At 40.3% G+C, this 16,656-nt stretch overlaps 1 protein-coding gene across 1 annotated transcript in view; it reads left to right on the top strand.

Moving 5' to 3' along the window:
* FMN2 (formin 2) overlaps positions 1-16,656 on the top strand; it is a gene marked incomplete at its 5' end in the record, with an annotated part of 310,722 nt that overhangs the window by 79,718 nt on the left and 214,348 nt on the right. The window contains 2 exons of the mRNA XM_082674275.1: positions 5,559-5,706; positions 13,000-13,055. Coding sequence (XP_082530401.1) covers positions 5,559-5,706; positions 13,000-13,055 — 204 coding nt within the window. The remainder of the gene's footprint in view (positions 1-5,558; positions 5,707-12,999; positions 13,056-16,656) is intronic.

Genomic DNA, 16,656 nt, shown 5'->3' with positions numbered 1-16,656 from the left:
ATTTAATTATGAACCAGGGGTGCTTTGGGAAGTCACATTCACGTGTTCTGTCAAGAGCTGATTAAATGGCTACAGTATAATATTAACTGTGTCATGATTGTGGCAAAAATGTAAATTATCAGTTTGAAAATGATGCAATAGTTTAAAAAGTCTACACTATGTTAGTATGAAATCATGTGCAGTATGATTACAGCTGTAGAATATATTAAAAGAAGGATTAGAAAATATTACACCCAGTGGATGCTGTTGTGTATAGTATTGATTATTTATTGTTTTTTATCTCCCCTTTTTCAAAACGAATCTGTATAGTTTGCTGTTGTTTTTTAACGATTAAATGATCAATGCAAACCAAAATACTGTGAGTACAGTTCAGTCTACTCTCAGTGCATCTACTGTTTTATCCTTCCAGTCATAAAATGTTCAAATGAGTTAAAGTAGATAAATGGATTTTCCATCAATCCCCTAACATTAATAATGTGTTCATCACCACCTTATTCCAAATAGTATTTACAATGATTAGTAAGAAAAGTAAGATATGGTAAAATAGTAAAAGTCAGCCATGAGTGCACAAAAGAAAAAAAAAAAGACAAAACTAAGCTGCAGGGGGGAACGTAAATGGAGGTCGGAATGAGGCTAATCAGAAGCATACATTCTGGAACTGGAAAACACGTGGCATGTGGGCCATATACCTATTTCAGATTTTCCAATAGCCAGAACAAAAAACACATCGTGTCCATGGCATTAACAAAGCACAAATAAACTCAGTACCATCCAGGTATTTAATTCCTCAAATGAAGCTGTAAAGTTCCAAGATGAGACCTTTGATCCTCAGAACCCTTCTCCTGAGAGTGCTATGGAAGGGGATGGACACACCCTCCGTGTACTCTCTGAGGGCCTGCTGTATTGTTCTTAGTGGTCACGCCCAGGCTCAGCTGGCTGGAGCAGTTCTTGAGGCTAGTGTGACCAGGTGCAGGCTGAGAGCCGTCTGCTGGCCTGACACAGATTTTTCTCTGTACTCCAGGGATGAATAGCGTGCATGTAAAGAAATGGTCGTGTGCCGTACTTCGTGGCAATTTTCTACTTTTGTTGCCCTCAGTCAAACTTTCGATGTTTGTTAGGAGAATGCACTTGCTGGGATGTCTGGGATACACGGACTGTATTTACCACTCAAATAGACACCTTTTGGCCTTGAAAGACAGACAGTGGAGCTGAGGCAGTGCTGAGACCTGAGGAGGTGAAGAGCCCAGACTAGGATTGTTCCCACATGCAGGGCAGCCCATGGCCACGCACTGACATGTCCTAGGAGTGTCATAGGAAGGGCGGCCACACCTCTCAGGGAGTAATCTAGATCCTCCCCCATGCACAGAGCGAAGGCACGGTTAACAGAAACGTTACTAAATGTTATCATAAGGTGACAACCAAATCCTCATCTTGACTACAGCAGTTTCAACAAAGCACTCTTCGAATGCCTCACTTCAGTTGCTACAATTTTCTAGTGGGCCCTCTAAAATAAACTCTTTGTGAATTGCAGCTCTGAATTATTTGGGGGGTTATTATTTATAGGCCTGTTAAAAAATGGGGAAATATCTGCTGAAAGAAACTGTTTTCTTTTTTGGGATCACTAGGTTGTGGCCTGTTTATGCCACTTTCAGGTTGTGATTTTACATATTCTGATCTGCCTAAGGTTGAAAGCATGTATTTGTTTTCTTTAATAGGAATGAATGATCCAGTTCAACAAAAATAAAAACAGACTTTAAGAATTTAGGGCGGTGGAGTAGTGTCAGGGAAAAGTGTTCCTGTTTTAACTCATATAAAACTATGGTGTAATTTGTTAAAAGACACTTTTATTGATCTTGACTCTTCCAATTCCTTAATACTCATTGTGTGTCTGTTATGTATACAGAATAAAACCGGCGGAAAACAAGGGATATAGGATGTGGTTGGTGACTGGTGGCAGGAAGCTTGCATATTCTACTTGGGAAAATAACACATACATGTCTGAAAGGTTAAACAGAAATACAACAGAGAAAAAGACATGGGTGGATGGTTGAGGAAATGCCACAGGGCGGTTGTTAATTGAATTCAAAACTTAGTGACAATCAGCACAAATGCCAAGGGAACTTTGCCGACTACACTTTGCTCACCTAGATTCTCAAAATATAGCAAAGATTTCGTGCTGGTTCAACAACCACATGGTGTTGTGTACATTTGATGACAATATTTAATTCCTCTAAAAGGACTTTTTAAAATACAGGAAATGTGTGATTATTCTAATGAAACATAGATTAAAAAAATCAAAACAAGTAGTAGTCGTGGTGCTTATACTTGAATCACACCATGTGGTTTTCAAAGCTCTTTCCACATAGTGTTTGCACCCGTCTCACTCCAGTCCTGCTAAAAAGACAAGAGCAGGCAGTTTTCCTGAATTACTGGTGAGAACACTGAGGCCTCATAAAGTTATGAGGTTTGTCTGGGGTACAGCACTGATTATATCCTAGGAGTTTTATCTGCTCCATATGTTTCTTTATATGGTATAGTTGTGAATAGGTTTAGATATAATGGATCACTTGATACCTTTGTTTTCCATTTGATGCACACGAAATACCCTTCTGGTACCTCGTTAATAAGCAAATGAAGACAATGAGATCCCTAGCTCCAGCTGCTGCTCATGTTGACAAACCATCTCTTTTGTTTTCTCCTTTTATCTGACAAATTCGTTAATTCAGTAGACATTAAGTGGCTTTTATGGAGTCGTCTTAATATTCTCAAGTGCTCGGGGAGATTTACAGAACTTGTGTACACATCTCATGTGCTGAAGGAGTTCAGGCAGTTGAGGGGTGACGAGCTACATTCAAGACCGTGTTCGGTCACTGATCTGGATCACGTGCTGGTAGCTGTCAACATAAGGGGTGGCCGGCGTCCTGTCGGAGCTGTGACTTGGGAGTGGGGAGGGCATACCCCAGCTAGACTTAATCATCGGTTAGATTCCATGGGTGGGGAGGCTAAGTGGGACCTTCTAGTGGAGTGGAGCTTGATTTAGGAAATGCGGGGAGATGAATCTGGGAGGATGAATGGGAGGAATATAGAAAAACTTAAATGACAGGTCAAAGAGTTGACATCTGATTCTGTAGATGTTAAAGAGCCATGCAAGAGCTTTGTGTTTGCTTCTTCTCTCCTCGTGGAGCCACACGATGAAGGAGAGGTTTTGTCATCACAGAGCTGTAATGTATTCCAGTCCTGGGGTGGGGCTGAAAGACTGCAGGACTGGCCGGGCTGTTCTGGCGTTTGCAGGGTGCTTGTAGCAAGCTTCGTTTTTCAGTGAGCGATGAAATCCTGAGTGCAAACATTTGTCCCCCTAGCTGCTGGTGCTGCCTCTTTTATATGGAGCAGATGAAGTCCAAGGCTGAGTGGGTTTACTATTAGGATGGTGACGCTAAGTCAGAGTTCCCCTTTTAGGAAACATACCTCTTGCTCCCCTGTCAGCGAGTGCTTGACTGCTCCTTACATGGAAGGTTCAGGTGATATGGACACGAGGACGGTAGGATTCTGTGCCGAGTGGTTGCCGACAGCCTGGGAGTTGCTTCCTAGACCAGCGCTGGATGCAGCACCGTCAGGGCATCGAGACTTGACCTCGCCCCTTGCCCATGTCTTACCTTGTTCTTGTAAGAATGATGTCTGATGTTTCTGCTGGTCCATATTCATTGAATTCCTTTATTTTACCAATGAGAGCTCATTTCTAATATCACGCTAATTAAACCACTCATTTTGCCAATGAAAAGCTACTTTTTTTTTAACTAAAGTATTGTTGATTTACAGTGTTGTGCCCATCTCTGCTGTACAGCAATGTGAGTCAGTTATACACATATAGACATTTTTTTATATTAGTTTCCATTATAGTTTATCACAGGATATTCAGTATAGTTCCCTGTGCTATACAGTAGGACCTTGTTGTTTATCCATTCTAAATGTAATAGTTTGCATCTACCAACCCCAAACTCCCAATCCATCCCTCTCCCACTCCCCTCCCCCTTGGCAACCACAAGTGTGTTCTCTTTGTCTATGAGTCTGTTTCTGTTTCATAGATAAGTTCATTTAGATTTAGATTCCACATATAAGTGATATATGATATTTGTCTTTATCTTTCTGACTTTCTTCACTTAGTATGATAATCTCTAGGTCTGTCCTTGTTGCTGCAAATGGCATTATTTCGTTGCTTTTTATGGCTGAGTAATATTCCATTGTATATATGTACCACATCTTCTTTATCCATTCATCCGTTGATGGACATTTAGGTTGTTTCCATGATTTGGCTATTGTCAACAGTGCTGGAAAAGCTACTTTTAATATTCAGTAGGCCAAATAGCAAAGTCTGTGGTGTCAATCAAGGTATGAATACTTGAAAGATGTGACTGGCTGAAATGCTGGCCAGGTCTGCATCGGGACCCTTCCAATTCAATATCACTGACCCAGGAATCTGAGTTCTCAGTTAGGGCCAGTGACTGTCCCTAAAGGTGAAGTTTAAACTAAATGATCTATACATTGTATTTTACTGTTGACACTGAAGAATATTTTATGAAGTTCTTAAATTAACTTGTTAAACAAATTACAGAAATATCAGTGCCTCTCCATCCATTTACTCAAGTTCACAATTTCAGCATGGTGGTTACAGCATGTTTTTTGTTATTCTCTCAGCTTTACTTTTTATGTTGATCAAAAGGTTTAGGGAAATATACTGTAAGGAAGGAAGACGTCACGAAGAGAACCCAGGGCTTGTGTACATTGCGAGCCTGCGTCCTGAAGCAGCTGTGACCCTGAAATCCTAGCGGGCAGTTTCGCAAGGTGTTCACGGGCCTTGGTGTGGCGTCTTTTGTGAGGTTCCCACTTGGCTTCCTGGCACGAGGTGTAGTTATGAGCCTGCTTCTCATTCTGTCTGGATTCTGTTGGTCTGCAGCTGGGAAGAGCTTTCTTTGCCAGATCCCTGCCCAGTTCTTTTTTTCTTGGCAGGTTCATTTACCTTTTTTTTTTCATAGTTTGTCTCCCAAACAGTCCCCAACCTGGAACCATGATAATCAGTTTCCTGGGCTTCCTACTCTTGAAGGTGAGGAAGCTGTTATGGTCCTTCATGCCCAGCACTGCCTGTTCTCTGACCTTGCCACAAGTGTTTAAACAGATTTCAAAGGGACATCGTATTCCAGTGCATTGAAGATGCCTCATCAGGGAGCTCTGTGATTGAGTGGGTTTTCTGACCTTGTAATTACATGTAGGCCCACATGGCCTCCTACCCCCAAAGACAGAGACTTAAATCTTACCATAGAATAGAATTTGCAACAGGTATGGTTATGAAAATGAAAAGACCGTGAGAAGGAATATTTATGTGATGAATCTACACTGACTTGTATTAAATGCTGTTTAATGTTTTATGGATGTTTGCTTGTATATATATGCACACCACACGTATGTTTATGATAGAAATGATGTTGCAAATATCAATCAAGAAGACTCCATTTTTTTCATGATTGAATTAAAATAGCTTATTATTTTTTTTTTTTGAAATATAGCAAGATCAACTTTACACCTGGGCTGCAGTTAGTCAACCTACACACTCACTGGATTATATAGAAGGGCAGTTTCCCAGGAGAGTCCCAGCTGCTTGGCCACCGTCTAAACCTCCTGATGAAGAACACAGGCCCAAGGATGCTGACACAGGTAGGGCCCCGGGAAGAGTGAATATTCTGAAAGTAACATCGAATAGCTGTGCAGTACCTACTGGGTATTGAGTCTGGATTTCCCTTCAAGTATTTCTTAGATTATAATCTGCATATAACTCAAGCTAAATCACTGGGAAGCTTGTTAAATTGAAAATTCTTATGCCCCATCTTCAAGGCTGCTGAGTTCTGGGGAACGGGACCCTGGGTTGTCCAGTTACCACAGTGTATATAAAGTCCGAGAACCACTGCTTCGGGGTCCTGCTGTGGCCACCAACCTGGGGGAAGATGCACACTCCGCATGGGCTGAGAGCTCGAAAAGGAACTTTCTGCCTACTGGCTTCAAAGGTGGTGGCCACCATACCTCTTTCCCCTGTCTCTTCCCTTACTGCTTTCTTTGAACTTTTCTTCCTTTTTTTCTTTGCCTTCAGAGATAACTGACAGAGGCAAAATAGAGAAACATGTTTTACTAAATCTAAATTTTAAGTAATTAAAAAAATTGTTCAGTGTTCAGATGTAATATTTTTCTAAAAAATATTTCCTTTTGGTTTTTTTTCTCTTTGTCTCTTGTGTCATCCTAAAATATTTTGTGTTATTTTTGAAGTATTTTGAAGGTAACATGAGATTAATGTCAGCTTTATATGGAGCCTGAAGCTAGGAAAGCACTTTGTATTTATTGTATTGAATTAAGAATCCTATTTTTGTCACAATGTTTTTATGGAATTTGGTTGTTTATCATTATCTAACTCATGAGCTCCCTTTAAAGCCAACAATGACCCACACTGTCAGGGACTTTATTCTAGGCTCCTGCCCAAAGGTATGCAGAGGGGCCTAGTGCTTATAACCTCTGTTTTTCTCCCAGTCCTGGAGCGATGCATTTACCTGTTTCTTCTTTGCACTGAAGCACTTAATGGGGGCCCACACCTAATGCTGCATGTCCCCCTTTCACTGTCTGATGCTTTTGAAACACTGCTTAGTGTTTACTTGGTGGACTATACTCCCTGAAATGAACCACATACAAGAGATGCAATGTAGGACATGTGTTCTGTGTAGGGCTCTGAGATTCCTGTGGTGCAGAGAACAGTTGATCAAGGGCCAAGGTAGACCTTCAGAGACGAGGGGGTGCTGACATAATAACACATGAAAAAAACAAGCACATAAAAGCAAATTTAGTTTTAAAAGGAAAAGCATATAACTAAAATAATGATCCCATTAAATACACTATTTTATTTGTTTATGTTAAAAATTACTTACTGGTTAGGAAATAACTAGGTGTAGATATAGTAGAATCAGTCAATTTCAATGAGTTATTTTAACAGTTGTTCATATCTTGTGTTTTACATCATTGATTAGGATGATGTTTTCATTTTTTTCTTCCCTAGTGTGTCTACTTCTCTCAATTTTAACTGAAACATTTTATGTTACTGATTTTATTGTATACTGGAGGAACACTAGATGGAAAGTTAATTAGTGATCATCTGAATTTTAGTTTGGTAGGAGATGATAGTCGGAATTGATGTCAGGAAGTTTGTAACCTAGTTTTTTCTTCATTATTTGATGTAGCTTGCAAAATGCCAGAGCAGCAATTTTTAATATAACAACTTGTCTCCTTTTAAAATATGCCTTCTTGAAGAGGATGATGGAGGTAAGTAGAAAATAGTTTAATGTAGTGACTTGTTTTTCTCCAATTGATCTGTTTTAAACCCAACAGCCCAACAGCTGTTTTGTCCAAATTGTCTAATGGCCCTTCTAAACTTTTCTTGCTGTGAATCCATGGGGCATTCTCATTCTGGGGCATTCACTTTCCCTGTCGTAGGCAAGCAGTCAGTTGTAAGAGTGAGAATGTAGATAATGTAGTAAAAACTGTGCATCGAGTCTACTGTTTTAAAAAAAATAGGTATGAATTGTAGTCTTCGATAATGTGATTATTAAAAGTGATAAACTATTTCCAGTGCACTTGACTGTGATTGGTGCAAGGGTGTCAAGGCTAAAATCACTGTTTGCAGCATCTGGTCCCTTTCAGTTTTGACTTAAAGAGCTCAATGACTTTTTTTCTTTTTGAAGAAGAAAGACTTGTGGTTCCATCTTAAAAAATTGCCAACTTGGTTTTTCTTTTTTTTCCCCTTTTGGCTCTTCTCCACACTGGTTACTACTCCACATGTCTGGCTAATTCAGATTCGTGGTGCTGCCTTTCTCGGAAAACTCACTTTTGTTTTTCCATGATCCATTTTGTGAAACGGGTTTTTCTCCACCTTCACCTATTGATGTAGAAACGGACCCTCTGCTATGTGAGTCTGAGTGCAGAGGCTGCGGTGAAGCCTCAAGGGCTGTGGATTCCTGGGAATCTTCGGCTCCCAGCCTGTTCCCTGCAGCCTGTCTACATTGCCTCCACAGTGGAGCCTGACTGTCTGAAGTCTGTAGAATGTTTCCTGGAAGGACAAGGCTGGAAGGGAAGTTGGGAAGCAATGTGCTTGCTCCAGAAGTTTGTGGCAGAAATTGTAATAAGAAGAAAACTTTTTACTTACCTTGTTTTCTCTTTCTCTTTACTCTCTTCATTTTCCTTTACTTATTTGATACAACCCACCTCCCTGCCACAGTGGTTCTTTTTTCTAGAGCCCCGTGGCATTTTATTCATATCTCTATCATGTGGATTATTTAGATATGTAATTTTTCTGTCTCTACATATCTGTCTTCTGTGTAGACTCCTGACATTTCAAGACCTTTGGACACCTATTATATACTTAAATATTTGAGTGAAAAGATGAAGACCTTTTGTTGAAAAAGATAAAAATAAATAAAATATCTACTCAGCATATGAATGCAAGTATCTGATGGAACGCGGTGTGCTGAAACAGCTTAAGGACCGTTTTAGGGGCTCACTACCAAGCTCCAAAAGTTATTCGATAGATTTACACAAAGAGAGAATTAACTTTAGTTTTGAATGTGTGAAGAACAGGGTCAAGATGTCTAGGTGTGAACAGAGACTTGATCATTCTTGGTGTGTCTTTGGAAAATCAAGGCCCTTATCTTCCTTTAAAAATGTGAATGATCAAGAGAGTGAATGGAGGACTTATTTTAGAAAGGCAGTTCTGGATACAAAAAATCCTGGAGGAAAATATGGAAGGAGAGCTGTTAGAAACATGACAAGCTTTTTGTGTAGAAATCTTAAAATATCTGTTTACGTGCTGGCTGAAAGAATGGTAACCCACCTTGGCTTCAGAAAAATGATCTGAGCAGCTTATGAATATGTGAGGTGTACAAGAGGATTACAAAGGAAAACAGATTAAACTGAAAGGAATTTAGGATGGGGCAATAAAATGAGGCTAGGGTGAACTAGCATCCTGAAGTGTATTTCAGAAGGACTTGGCAGTTTTTAAAGGTAGTTGAAATTTATGCCTTGGGTTTAAGGTAGAAGGGAAGTGGAAACAAGTCTGTATCACGCCTTGTGTGTCTGTGAAATGAAAAGCAACAGTCCCAGAAGGACAACTTTGCTGTCCTCTAGTATCCAAAAGAAGGCTTTCTACTGGTTCTTAATAAAGGAGATTCTGTGGGATGAAATGCAAATAACAGCATCCTCACCCTATTTCCAGGTCTGTCCCAGTGCGTTAACACATGTTCACTTGAGGTAAAGCAGAGATTCTGTAAGGGGCCGGGGGATGTTTGATGGCATTCGTCTCTCAAGGAATAAAATGCTCTAGAAGAGATCAACTGTGTCTCCTGGAAATGATTCTCCATGTTAAGTTTTATTTTGATCAGCCTGCATTTCCCCCTTATATATGCAAGCTAACGCCCATGTGTGGACAACCTTTGTTGGCAATGACGGGCAGATCCAGACTATTAAATAATCAAATATGCAGAATAGTGTTGACTCCTTTTAGGAAAATTACATGTATAACCCCATCTTCATTTGTGGAAGGACAGGGTATACCAGAAGTAAAGGCCACTAATCGTAAGTCATTCTATTTAAATGAAATTTAATGAATTCTCTTTCAATTAAATTGACTAGATTTGAATCAAATTGATGTATAGAATTAAAGAAGCATAATTTAGTTATTTTATATAAGTGCATTTCTCACTAAAATGTAAGTTTTTAGAGATTTCTTAGTTCATTTTTCAGAAGGCATATTTTGTATATTTAAAGGGGTGATTTGATTTACTTTCCCTTCTTACCAGAGTGTCATGTCCTGCTTATTTTTCTTGCTGTCCCCTCTACAAATGTAAAACTCATCCACATATGTTTTGTTTTATAAGTCATAGGCTTACTTGTGATGATAGAGAGATCATTTCTAGAACATATTTGGAATTGTGGGGAGTCCAGAACGGTTTGTGAGGTAACTTTAAAAACATGGAACATTTGAAGTTTTGTCAGGAAGGTTATTTCTCCTACTTTGCTTCACAGTAATATTTTAAAACCAGTCTAGTTTCTTAATCCTTAGGGCAGGTGAGTGGAGGAGTTGGCAGTTAAGATGTGCCCTTGAGAGCTTCCCTGGGTCACTCCGAAAGCAGCTGTCCTGTTGATGAAGGGGGCTGTCTGGACTGTCTTCAGACGCGGGGCTGAGGAGGAGGGGCTCCCGAAAGCTCCAGGCCCTGCGGGGAGGATGTCGGGGTGAGGGCCCGGGGGTTCGCACAAGGGGTCGTCGCTCTGAGGTTGCTGGAACCCAGTGGGCTTCTTACCTGCCTGCCCACGGGCTCCCGACTCGGCCGGTGCTCAGAGGCAGCTCACTGGGCGCAGCCCGGGCCCTGGCTTCCCTCTACGGGCAGCGCTTTTTGCGATTTTTCATGCTTCTCTTTACTCTTTCTCTTTCCCTTCCTTCTTTTTTCTCTTTCTTACTTTTATTCTCCCCTATTTTCTTTCTCCTTGACATTTATTTTTCTTTCTTCTCTTGATTATTCTCATTCATTTCCCCCTTGCTTTATAGTTATTCTATACATTTCTTTCACCTTAACATCTTGACCCTCTAGAACTCCTGTACTACAGCTTATGATTTTGAAGAGAATATTTTGACGTATAAATTTCTCCTAGATGTCATGACACACTGATTCAAGGAAGTAAGTGTAGTGAAAGAGGTGAGGGTGGGAGAATGAACTCAATTCAGGTAGCCGTTGAATTAGATAGAGAGAAACTCAAAGTTTAGGTGTAGGTGATCAAAACATTGCAATATTGATAAGTCTTTCTAGTTCATTGTTCTGGTGAGGTGTACACATTCTTTTTACCATCAGAGCCAGAAGTTTGCTTTTTTGGGCAGGTCACGAGGTCTAGGGCTATAGACAAAAGCTGGGAAACCCTGCGTGCGTCTCTAAGGGAAAGAACTATTCGTGACACCCCCAGGAGACCCTGTGGGCTCTTCCTGCACCATCTACATAGAAAGACAGGAAGAGAAAATGTTCTAGTCTGTACAAAGCCCCAGGACTTTGTCTCAAGTCTCTTGTGTTTGGGACGATTTGGAGGTGACGAAAACCAGCAGAAAACAAAAGGCATTCAAGACTCTGGATTTGCTTTAATATTAACTGTCCTCGCTTTGATGTTAAAGCTCTTTCTTCAAAACTGGCCAACTCTGGTGTTGTGTTCAGAGTAGAAATTTGTCAGTGTAAGAGACAAACGTTTTGATTAACTTAGTGAAATGCAGTATTTGGGAAAAGGCCTGCATTGTTAATATTCTGTTGCCACAGTGACACGTGTTGGTGAGTGATTATGTCATTGCTGTTCTCAGTGATTTTGTCCTGAAAGATGTTCTCTCAGCTCAGGTGCAGGCCCAGCGCCCACTTTCCTGGGGCTCCTGCTTCGCTTCCATGGTTTCTTCATTCTTTGATCTCTCCTTTCATCTCCTCCCACAACTACTCAACACATATTTTAAACATCTGCGGTGCACCGGGCACTGTTGTGGATGCTGGGGATTCATTAAGAAAGAATCTACGAAGTCTTTCTTCACAGTGTTTGACTTAGTCGGAGGGAGAGTGAAGTCGGCAAACAAGTGAATTCTGCAGGCTTTCCTTAGAGAACCCACACTGTGGAGAGAGAGAGGGAACAGGGTGCTCCCGGGAGCGGGTGGGGGCGGGGTCGCAGAGTGCTCTTGGGAGCGGGTGGGGGCGGGGCCACGGGGGTGCTCCCCGGGGCGGGTGGGGGCGGGGGCAGACATTCTCGCCCTGCCCCCATTGGACATCCTGTGGCCAGAGTGGGGCTGGCGTGTTACAGGGTGTCAGGAAGGCCAGTGTGGCCAGAGCCCTGTGAGCGGGTGTGGAGCCAGAGAGGTTGGGGTGTAGGCAGGTGGAAGGAGGTCCGTGGGCCCAGGTGGAGATGGTGCTTTAATCCAAGTGAAATGAGAACTTTCAATTTAGTTTAGCAATATGTTGTACGATTTAAACCACGACTGCCTTTTATTTTTTCTATGCATTGTCACATACATGTCACATACTAAAATGCTGCTGAATTGGGAAGGTCTGAAGTATCCCTCAGAGCGACAGCTGTGTGCTGTCAGGTGTCTGGTCTGCATGCCAGTCGGGGGCAGGGGGCAGCGTGAAGGTCAGGTGACAGACTCATCTTTGTCTCACCACCAGCCACTGTGTCGGGGCCTCGGTTCCTCACCACAGATGCCCAGGATGGGCAAGGGGAGTCGTTCTCAGACTCCCATCCACAGAGCGCTGGGGATTCCTGGAAGCTCTCTTAGGTTTTTATGTAACTCCCGTGCAAGCTTCACTTAGAGGAAAGTATCTCCTAGCTTAGAAAACAAAAGAAAACATGGCCTTGGTTACCCCTTAGGTTTTCCAGCATGAAGAATTTTCAGTCCCGTAGGTTCTCAAATGACAATTACTCATTGCCTCTTGGTGAGCACTCATTACCTCTCACTGAGAGTGGAAGGTCAGTTGTCAATAGTCAGGTAAGGCAACCAAGATCCCACCCTTCCAGACTGGGGAGTTGGCTTCTGTCACTGTACAGACTTAAGTGAATAATACAGTGAATGTCTTGGCAGATACTTCATGGCACAAAGTAGAAACTAGGAGTTGAGACAAATAATCATGACTGATGTGTAAAGAAGGGTGTAGAGATAATCTAATTTAAAAAATACCTAATGACATGGGTGTGTCATTTTGTGTGTTACATGTACTCAAAAGCAGTCATGTCCTCATAACATGGAGGTATAATCTGGGTGTTTGGATGCTTATTATGAAAGGTAGCCTGGGTGTTTTGGTGCTTATTATGGTTGAAGGTATATTACAGTTAGTTTCATTTTGTGATCAGAGAAATGGGAAAATTTGCTTTTTAACATATTGCCTGTCTTCTTCCTTTTCAACCCAGAGTCTCAATCTGCTGTTTTAGAAACTCCGAAAAAATATTCAGATGCTGCTCAGCAGGTAAGATTTAATTAGGATGTCAGCTCCCTTTCCTCTCTTATTTGCCTCTGCTTTATCTTTCCATCTGCCCAGCCAGCTAGGTGGCCATGTTTCTCAGCCTGCAGGGGACTCCAGTCAGGTGGGAGGGGGTTTTCTTTCATTTAGACTTTGTGAAGGAAATCAGCCTGGAAGTGGCACTGGACACAAACTCCTCAGCATCCATGTTGTTCCATGTCCTGCTGGAGAGCTGGGCCCACAAGTGCTGGCTCCATCAGGAAACAGCGGCTGCTCAGGTGTTGTATAGAGATGGGCCTGGTTGCACTAAGAGTCACGTGGATATGATTTTTTATAAGATGTGCCAGGGCTTTTCTAAAACCAAATAATATTCTTAAGTTGCTTTGGCGGATGAAACATTAGTTAGTGTCTGTTTAATTTCCACAGAAACTTTCTTATTCTGTTACTAAAGAAGCCACATTTTGTACCTTTTTTTCTTGCACCAAAATGCACTTCCTGTAAAAATAGGAAACACTTATATGAAATAGTAATTGTGGTTAGCAATTGCTTTTTTGGTTATAAAACCATTTTTAAAATTTATTTATACATTCTCCTAACTCTACCTTTGAAAATAACTTAGTGTTAGAAATTACCACCAAGAAGTGTGTTTTCTGGAGTGGGGTCTGAGTAGAAAATGAGACGGCTGCTTCCTGAGTTTCAGGCCCAGGTCAGTTTCTGGTCAGTTTGTGACAACATACTCAGGCTATCTGGGACATAGTGTTCTTCTCTGTAAAATCAAAGAATCTGTTGATTTTTGAGAACTTTTCCAAGTATAAAATGACTTCCTTTTTTAAAAGAAGCAGCCCTGCATCATACATGAAAGTTTATTCCTCCTGGAGGATAAATAAGGATATAAATTGGTTGAGAACTTCGTTTTATAAATTATCTGGTGCTTTTCAGAAATATAGCTATTCTGTTCACTTTCATAAGAGTAAAGATGCTCTTAAGGATAATGTCATAAAACAGGTTTTCCCAGCTTCTTTTTTTTTTTTTTTTTTTTTAAGAGCAGAGACTTCCATCAGGCTGGGGCACTTGAAGAGCCCTGGTGGACTGAGCTGGTAGTTCATTAACTGTGATTAGCTAACATGATTAGCCAGTAGTGAATACAATGAAGAAAAATGAAAAGAGGTTAAGAGAAATAAAGTGAGAAATAATTAAGAAAAACAGTGCCCTCAAAATATCTTCTCATTATTTTTGCAATGCTTTTTTTGGCATGACTAAGCTGTGATCTGGGATAATATGTTAGCTCTTTCTAGTTCTTATTTCCAGGACGTATATTACTGAATTCTCTGTTATATTGATAATGCCAAAGAAAACCTGGACAAAAAGTATTCTATACTATCAACGGTGACCAAACACCAACAACATTACTTTGTGTATTAAGATTCCAGCTGGAATAATTCAAGGCAGATATTCATGTGTGTAAAATTATAGTGATTTTCTATGTTTCATGAGCTCTGAACCAATAATAAGCAGAAAACCTGATGAACTGGGTGATTTTAAAACACCTGATGTTACAGCTTGGAAACTCACAGGGGAAATAGATTGATTTAAATTTTACACCTTCTCATTTCCTTGTTGCCGGTGAAGTGTCTAGAAGATAGAAAATATAATAAATTAATTTGGTGGTAAGATTGTTGGGAAGCAGTTGAAGCCTAGCCCTCAGTAATGACATCATGTACTCTTGGAATTGGTGACTCCTTATCATAAGTTTACTTAGGGACTGGTTCGTTTTTGAGATGATGTGTGTCTCTTTCATAAGAGCCTAAAGTAACCACCATAAAAGGGATTCAGGAAACTAGAATTAATTACCTATGTACTGTGCACCTGTTCTTTTACTGCATTATCTTATGTGATTCTTATAATAACCCTTTAAAGTAACTATTATAATTCATATTTAACTGATAAGAAAATGATGTTTATAGGAGTTAACTTGCTTCAGACCAAAAATTGATAAAGGGTAAGAGCCATGGTATGAACGTAGGTCTGTTCGACTTTATACCTCCTGTTCTCTCCACTATGACAAAAATTAGACTTTTGCATGTGTAATCAAACTGCAGCTGTTTAATACCATCTCATGCCAAAATCATCAAATGGATGAGGTGAGAAGTTTATTTTAAGTTATTCTATTGTATTTATACCATTTATAAGAGACTGATGTCAAGATATGTTTTAGAGGCATAGATTGAAGCTGATTAGGTCACAGACACATGTTTAACTCTGCTAAATTGTGTCGATTTTACTAACTTTAGTGCTTCACTGCTCTTTAAAAAAAAAGTACAGTTCTGTTTTTTACATAGCGCGCCTTGCCTCTTAGTTACTAGAGAGCAGTCTGTCTGTGAGCTTCCCCTGCAGAGGAAGTGGGGGGCTTCCTGTGGGTTTGCTGTGTGACTGATGAAAGCTATGCACACAGAGAGTGGGGCCCTCCACAGAGGTGAAGTGCATCCTGTGCTCTCGGTTTTCTTTAGGTGTGCATCCAGGCACCTGTTCTCTCCATCCAAGCACGCTGGAATTTACGGAATTGGTTCTGTCTTTTGCTCTCTCCCTGTAATTAATAATTCTGAGAGCTCCATATCCCTAGACAAAACACATGATTCCTAAAGCCTTTTCTCAGCTGGAAGGAGTGGAAGGTGCGGGGATCCTCTGCATCTGTGGAGGGAGACATGTGGCCACCCCTGAGTGTTGTCACCCATGGTCTTGTGGGATCAGGAAGTTGTAAAACAAAACTACTTTCTTTAGACCTCACTTACTGATTAATTTCAAGTAATATGCTCTGAAATCTGCTGTATCTAAATAATTATTTCATAAAGCGAAACAGAACTGTCTCAATTCTGTTTTTTATTCTTTGGCATTTGAAATACTATTTAAACTGTAAATCCTTTTGTATTCTACAATATATAAATAGCCAAATATCAATTACATTCTCTAGAAACATTTACTCCTATGTTAAATATTAATATATGTTAGCTAAAGTGGTTACCACCCAGTTTTAAACTAATTTTTAAATTATATAAATAATTTTAAATTAATAATAATAATTTTGAAATTATATATAAAATGTGTGCTTCAAAGTATTTTCCTAAAATTCTCAACATCTTTCCGATGTAAATGGACTAGTTGAAAGGTAAAGAGAATAGAATTTGATCTTTGAAAACACTAGCTTGGGGTAGGAATTGGTACATCAAAGCAATTGAAAGTTGGGTCTTCCTACACTTTACGGTATGGATTAATTGAAAACAACCACGTCTATTACAAAGTGTTGGATAATGAAAATAAATTAACCAAGATCAAAACTTTCTTACCACATATGTTGTATGCAACTAAATTCTCAAAAGTCAGAAAAATGTGTATGATTTGAGGTGAGTGGCAAAATCCTATTTCAGTCCAGTTTTAACCTCCTTTGAAATTGGCTTAATTCTCTTCCCCCAGGATCCTGCTCTGATCAGTCCTCCCCAGTCCTCTCAGTGCCTAATTGGGTTACAAACTTAATTGAGGAATTGAGTATTCTTTTCTATTGGTTCTCCTTGTAGAGTATCTTTTCTAATGCTCTTTATACAATGACCACTCA

This window comes from Grampus griseus (genome assembly GCF_964374135.1).
Source record: "Grampus griseus genome assembly, chromosome: 16".
Taxonomy (NCBI): domain Eukaryota; kingdom Metazoa; phylum Chordata; class Mammalia; order Artiodactyla; family Delphinidae; genus Grampus; species Grampus griseus.
The sequence above is the reverse complement of the archived record's forward strand: the minus strand, read 5'-3'. Positions and strand labels throughout refer to the sequence as shown.